At 52.8% G+C, this 6,818-nt stretch overlaps 1 protein-coding gene across 2 annotated transcripts; it reads right to left on the reverse strand.

The window, feature by feature from the left end:
- Positions 1–1,028: 1,028 nt before the first annotated feature.
- Positions 1,029–6,203, reverse strand: RAD51 (RAD51 recombinase). Of its 2 annotated transcripts, XM_010152819.1 has the most exons (9): positions 6,102–6,203; positions 5,542–5,679; positions 4,332–4,449; positions 3,722–3,813; positions 2,945–3,039; positions 2,546–2,659; positions 1,798–1,927; positions 1,456–1,577; positions 1,029–1,152 (listed from the first exon to the last, which is right to left on the reverse strand). In XM_010152819.1, exons 1-9 carry the CDS (start codon positions 6,186–6,188, stop codon positions 1,029–1,031), a joined length of 1,020 nt encoding a protein of 339 aa, XP_010151121.1. In that variant the 5' UTR covers positions 6,189–6,203. The 2 variants fall into 2 exon arrangements, with proteins under 2 accessions (XP_010151121.1, XP_010151122.1); XM_010152820.1 differs by lacking the exon at positions 4,332–4,449 and having other exon boundaries at positions 3,722–3,855; positions 5,469–5,679; positions 6,102–6,188.
- Between the last annotated feature and the right edge of the window lie 615 nt (positions 6,204–6,818).

The raw sequence follows: 6,818 nt of genomic DNA on the forward strand, positions 1-6,818 counted from the left end.
AGCAGTCAGAGCACAACTACCCGCGACCCTGAGCGAGCGCAGCGTCTGCCCGCCCGCCCGGAGACAGCTGGAGCCCCACACTCTTCGTTATTTGTCCCAAAAACGGTGTCAGAGAAAAAGGAGGAGGAAAGCTTTTTTGGCTGCCAGCCGCCACCGTGACATTATTCTCTTTCACCAAGTTCAGAACTCGTACAAAAAAGAGCGTAACAGAAAAGAGCCTTTTTAACCTCCAAAACTCTCCAGCGACACCACCAGGGCGCGGGCGCATCTCCAGTCAGGGAGATGATGCTTTAGGAGAAAAAGGGACAATCCCGATGGAAGTTACGGCGGATTTAAGCAGCTTCTTCCTCCCTGCACATACAAAACGCCTCGGTGCGAACTAACGCCTGGCCGAGTCCCAGGAACCCCGAATGTCAGTGTTTTCATGGGCCTTTTTATTAAAATCAGGTTTCCAGAGAGAATAAACTACAAAACAACGTAACTACCGTGTCAGTGAACAGTTCCCCACACCCAGCACACTGCCACCTCCAAACCAAACGAGTGTAAAGGATATGGGTCAGGATATGGGTCAGGATATGGGTCGTGAGCAGCAGCAATCCCAGCAGTGTCCTCAGGGCCTCGCGGTGGAGCGCCACTCCGCATCGTCAAAGCGATCCTGAGTCACCGCCGACCTGACATCACCGCTGCTTCAGACTGCCCCGGCTCGGAACTACGGCCACGGACGCCGAGATCGGACCGCGCCGCATCCAGCGGCAGAACCCAGCTGGAGCAACAGTGCGCGGAAAACACAATGTTCCGACAATGCTCCCAAGAAACCAGGTCAATCTAACATGTGACTAAAGCCCCAGGGGCAGGACCTCTTCCGAGCAACACCTCCGGTGCGTCTCCTCCACCTCACGGACTTCGTGCGGACACACAAGATGCCTCCGCCAGCGCGTGAGCGGCAGCTGCGTCGGGAAGGTGCCGGGAAGAAAGGAGCCTTTTACGGACACCGAGTCTTGGGTTGCCCGGGAAACGAAACGGAGCCGTCAGTCTTTAGCATCTCCCACGCCGTCAGCGTTAATGGCAAACATGGCTTCAGCCTCAGGAAGGCAGGGAGAGTCATAAATCTTACATATCCTGGTTTCGCCGCGGCCTTTTCGCAGGTAGAGTCTAATGGGAAAGGAGACACAAGAGGTGAGGATGCAGAGCCTGCCTAGGCAGTCAGCAGCAGCAGCATGGAAACACTCCGGGGACACGCGAACCCAGCGCGCTGCGGGGCCGAGAGCGCTACGGAAGACGCTGCGTTGGCTCCAGTGCAGGTCAACGCGCGCTCGGAGCAGCTCCCACGTGAGGGAAAGCCGGCTGGACTCGCCACCGACAGCCGGCGTGGAAGCCAGGATTCACCGGCACTTGGCCAGCTTGATAAGCCCGACCGAAAGACGGCAGACGGAAGATGACAGACTGTGCTCTCACCTCGTGGTGGAAGCATGTGCTATGATATTTCCTCCAATGGGTTTTTTGGGATCCGCAGCGAACATGGCTGCTCCATCGACTTGCGCCACCACCTGGTTGGTGATCACGACGGCCACACCAAACTGCGAGGGGAAAGGAACACAGCGGAACGCATTCATGACCCACGAGCCGAGCCGAGCGGGAGGGGGGAGGCCGTGCACCTCTGCTGTCCGTCACCGCTCCGCCGTGCCTCTCGAAGGACACGGACGCAGACGCTGAGCGGGTACAGAACTGCTAAGCTCCGCAAGAGAGTAAAACCCGATCTCCAGCCCTTTAGCGAATAAGGTCAAGTCCTCAGCTCACCTCATCCGCAAGTCGCAGCAGCATACGCAGGAATCTGGCCAGATGCATCTGTCTAGCTGACAGCTCACCTCTTCCCGAGTAATCCGTGCGATACAGGGCCGTGGCACTGTCCACTATCAGCAGCGCGTACCTGGAGACGGCAGGCACAAGGCTCCCGTCAACATTTCCAGGCACGAAAAAAGCCTCCGCCGGGGCGTGAGAGTGCCCAGCAGGCTGCGAGGGGTCTGGATGCAATCTCCCCCGATCTGCCAGCCAGCAGAATTATTAATTTTAATGGAAAGCGATTTAAACTGATCTTTAAAACTGCTGCTCAGGCTGGCACTTTGTAACATCGGTCGTCACAGTCCAAGCCAGTCGCCGTCATCCAATATTTCCACAGCAAGAGGTATTAACTGGCGAGGGACTGCTGATGCACCAAGCTCCTTGTCTGGATATGGAAGCATGGAATGGTTTGGGTTGGAAGGGACCTTAAAGATCATCCAGTCCCAAACCCCCTGCCATGGGCAGGGACACCTTCCACAGACCAGGCTGCTCAAAGCCTCATCCAGCCAAAGCATAATCCAGTTTGGGAATAACAAACTGGAGCTAAGCACCAAAGAAAGCAAAACAAAGTACATTTCAAAAAAGTTCACTTTTGAAGTAAACGTTTACTTGGACATTGGACCATTTCCTACACTTGCTCACCACCTGCAGGTAGCTTTGGGTTAGGGTGTCGGCACAGAAATGACTCTCGAGTCAGCCTGCTCACCGTGACTCGGCCATCATAGCAGACGCCTGGTACAGGAGCTGGGTCTGATGATCCGTGTTAAAGCCTCGAGCATAGGCCACGTTGTCCAGGACGTCGCTGCCAGACAAGCCGTACCTGGGGCAACCAGCGGGAGAAAGAAAGAACCACCACCTTCAGGTGACCACTTCACCCATAGGAGTCATCTAGCAAAGACTAGAATTAAAAAATCCGATTCCTCAGAGAGTCTTAGTGCTAAAACCAGACAACAAAACATACAACACAACGGGGTGATGAAAAGACGAACCGATTTTTGCAACAGCTGGGTGACGTCAGGGGGAAGGCCGACTTACGCAGCCACCCCTACCAGCGAGGCTGTCCTGCCGTCACGGCGGCAGTCTGCCTCCAGCCCCGGGCACTGACCTCTCGGCCACCGCAAGAAGACGTTCTGGACGGAAGGTGCCTTCCGTGTCGATGTACATCGCCTTCCCTTCCCCGCCGCCGCGGTCGATGGGAAGCTAAAGGAGAAGCACAGGAGGCAACGTGACCTACCAACAGACGGCCCGGTCACGGCCCTGTGGCCCCAGCCGATGCCAGACAACCAGTAACAGACTGTGACTGAGGTCACGCTTGTCGGGGAAAAGCGGGAAGACCGACCCCCGTTTTCACCCCACGATGCCAACAGAAGAGGAGAGGTGCTTAGCCTGGAGCTGGCAAGTTTAGGGGCATAAGGTCGTTAACTAAATGATCAAATTAAGCCCAAAGCCTCTGATAATTTACAAAATAGCAGCCTCCGGGAAGTAGTAAACACTACAATTTGGTTAAACTACGATTAGAAAAAGGGTTCCTGCAAACTGCTACCGTTTGACAGCAGGAACCAGCTGAAGGCTTCTACAGAAGGGAAGTAAGCTTGGGATATCTTGGGGAAAACAAAACTTAAACCAGCTACACAGCACATCACACACAGGCAAAAACCCTCCGAAACTCAACTCCTGCTAAAGCAATCCCAGTAGGCAGATTGAGCCCGGAACAAGAGGCCCTGGAAAGCTCCAAGCAGAGCCCGTGGTGCTGCAGATACTCACGTTCTTTGCAGCTGTCTATCTGCATCACACTTGTGGTGGTGAGAAAAGTGCACAAATTAGCAAACATCCAAAAGCTGGGCTGTCCGAACCCTTGATTTGGGTAAAGCGGCCTACTCACTTGACAGGTTACTGCCAGGGTGTGACACAACTGCGTTTTGCCTGTACGGAACTCCCCAAATAACTCTGTTATGGACCCTGTTTCTATTCCTCCTGGAGGGAAAACAAAAGAATTGACAAGAGGTCGGTCAGACACTTCAAGGACCACGCGCGTGAAGCGCTACGCGTACACAGACTCGGCTAAACTCCTGCTCGGGTTACAAGTTTCAAAACTCTCAACTGGAAAAGCTGTTCCTCATACTGGGGGCTGTTCATGGTGCAGGTTACAAGTTCAGGGAAGCGCATTTTTGACGAGGCTGAAACGCCCTGGGTTGATTTTCTGACTACAAGAAGGACTGGGTTTTGTTTTCTTGAAATAGATCATAGACGAGAATAAACCAGAAACATCCCAAATGAACAGCTCTGGGCACTGCACCTTGACCGAGAGGCTTTAAAGCCATTTCTGCAGTTTTTAAAAGACAGTCAGTTGTGAGCCAGCAGAGCAGGACTTGGGGGATTTTGCATTCACCAGAACTTGTCTCTTGCGTGTTTCTGTGCACGGATCACGCTCATAATAAACAACCCCAACCCCGCCCCCCAGGCTCATCAGTAAAGAGAATTAACACCGTTACCCTGAAGAAGTTTATCGAGTTCTTTGGAGCCGGTGGTGATCTGGATGATCTCCGACCGTCGCTGGTGGAATTCCGTTGCTGTGGTGAAACCCATCGGAACCAGTTTAGCTGCTTCAGCCTGAAGGAAACCAAATTCAGCCGTGCAAGAGAGTGCGTCCCATTCATTTACTCCCTCTAGTAATTAATAACAGTTTCCCATTTTGTGAAGCGGAGAAGCACCTGCGTAAGCTGATGCGCAGCTTTTAGTCGGTGCCTCTGAACAGCACCAAAATTCTGCTCAAAGCTTCAACGTCTGTTTTGTGTGGTTTACGGAGATCTTCCCACCTTCAGCCCCTCCCTTTCAGTTCAGCTCGGTCCCTGCGAACCTCGCAACACTCAGGATGGGCACACAGCCCGTTAGGAACGCAGACTTCCTAACAGCGAATAAATATGCAGAGCAAGGAACGTGTCGGAGTTAAAGACTCTCCAAGGTCAGATTTCAGTAGACGAGAACCAGATTGGCAGAAATGCCACGTTCTGCACTAGAAGGTGCTGTGAGTTTACAACCCAGGCTTCACTCTCGGTCCCCAGGACAGTGAGTAACTCTGAGGTATACCACGCTTCAGAACAACCTAACAGCAGCGGTACTGCGTGGCTCCGGTCGTTCTAACCCAGCATCCTCTGCCTTGACAACCGCCAACAGCAGTTGCTTTAGGAAAGAGCATAAAAATCGGGGAACAGGGAATGGACCCTCTGTCTGGCAGTCCCTCTGGGTTCAGTGAGCAAGCTTCTCCATCTGAGCGTTACCCCCCGACACCACACCTAGCCCCTCTCTACACCAGTTGGTGCTCCAGACGGCCACTCTGCCTCAGGACAAGGAGCTCCGTAACTTAATTACGACCTGTGTGAAAGAGTGCTCTCTGGGCTTTAGGCTCACCATAAACCTCAGTAAGAAACACTGAGCCAGAAATAACAGTCATCCGGGGCATATTCTCCACAGATTCCATGATTTTTATAGCCCTTTCTAACCACCTCTCCCTCTTCACTTCCCGAGGCCAGTCCTAGTGGGGGTTGTCTCTTCTCATCAACGGTCCTGGCATACCTCTAACCACCTGTACTGCCCTTCTCTGGGTATCGTCTGTGGAGACCTTCCAAAACCACCAGAACACTTTAAGCCAGTAGAAACAAACCTTGAACATCCCAGGTTAAAGCTTTCCCATAACACCCTTACCAAAATTTTGTCGGCTTTGGCTTCACTGATGCCTTTAATATTTAGCAGCTCCTTCTTTGGTGCATAAGCAACAGCCTCAACTGTGTGAAATCCAGCTTCTTCTAGTTTCTTCACATCATTTGCGTTTATACCACATTGCTGAAAGGGAGGGGAGAAAAAAGGACACAAACACCTTAATCTAACTTCCACTGAATACCTTCAACCGGCTTTGGCAGGTTTGGCTCAAACCCTGCTATGAGAAATCAGCATATTGAATGTTACCTCCCTCCGCACACACAGAGCCATAAACCCTCAGATCTTTTACCTGCACGAGCTGTTAACGATTTAGATGGCCCAGAACAGGCAGAGGATGTTCTCTTTGGTTTTGTGGATGGCAGGTACGCAGCAAAACAGCAGAATAGAAAACATCACAACCCCCTGATGCGTTAACAGTTATGTTTTATTTGTGTTCTGTCCAAAAGACCCCAAGAATTCAGCAACACGATTTTCAGCTACAACCTGTGTTTAAGGAAAAGGACCAGCACGTTTCCTGAAAACTTACTGCAGAGCTCCACACCTACCTCTAACCTCGAGATGAGCTGCGGCCCGAAGCTCTCCTCCTCTGCCGACGTCTCCGCGTTGGCGTCGAACTGCATCTGCACAGCCATGGCGGCAGCCGCCCAGCACAGCCCCACTAGAAGAGAACCGATAACCCCGTGAGGCAACAAGCACCGCTCAAACAGGATCGGCACGCAGAGCGTTTCACAACACAGTGGCGGATCACCCAAAGCAGCAGGCGGTGGCTTTGCCCCCCCCAGCGCCTCTCAGCCCGTGGTACGTGAGTGCTGTAAGACATCTCTTTTGTGTGCTTTCCTAAAAACAAAGAAACCCCCCAACACCACCTATGTTACCCGGTAAGGAATAATAAGGGGCTGAATAGAGGACTCTGCAGTATTTAGGAGTATCATACAACAAAGTTAATTTGCTATCAGCAGTATTTCATTTAGCAAGAAGTTATGCAGTCACCTGGGGTGACTTGATGCTGGCACTTGATGTTCCAGCTGGGCTGTCCCTAAAGTGCCACCTACAAACACCACCACTCAGGGAAGCCTGAAACGGGCTTTAGATTCTCCCTCTGGGCCCTGCTAACGCTGCAGTGCCCCTGCATCGCCCTCCCGAACCCTGAGCAAAGGGGCACACCGGCAGCCAAGGGACCGAAGGAAGCGAGGAACCAGGCTCCGGTGACGGCACCTGGGCCTCGGCCGCAGCTGGATACCGAGCTCGCTGACAGCACCCCC

The sequence above is a fragment of the Eurypyga helias genome, unplaced genomic scaffold (genome assembly GCF_000690775.1).
Source record: "Eurypyga helias isolate BGI_N326 unplaced genomic scaffold, ASM69077v1 scaffold30825, whole genome shotgun sequence".
NCBI classification, from domain to species: Eukaryota; Metazoa; Chordata; class Aves; order Eurypygiformes; family Eurypygidae; genus Eurypyga; species Eurypyga helias.

Coding starts and splice junctions, on each gene's coding strand:
- RAD51 (XM_010152819.1), bottom strand. CDS start 6,188: ATGGCTGTGCAGATGCAGTTCGACGCCAACGCGGAGACGTCGGCAGAG. Junction 4,450..5,541: donor CCAAAGCCGACAAAATTTTG/GTAAGGGTGTTA, acceptor GGTTTCCTTCAG/GCTGAAGCAGCTAAACTGGT. Junction 3,040..3,721: donor CCCTGGCAGTAACCTGTCAA/GTGAGTAGGCCG, acceptor CTTCTCCTTTAG/CTTCCCATCGACCGCGGCGG.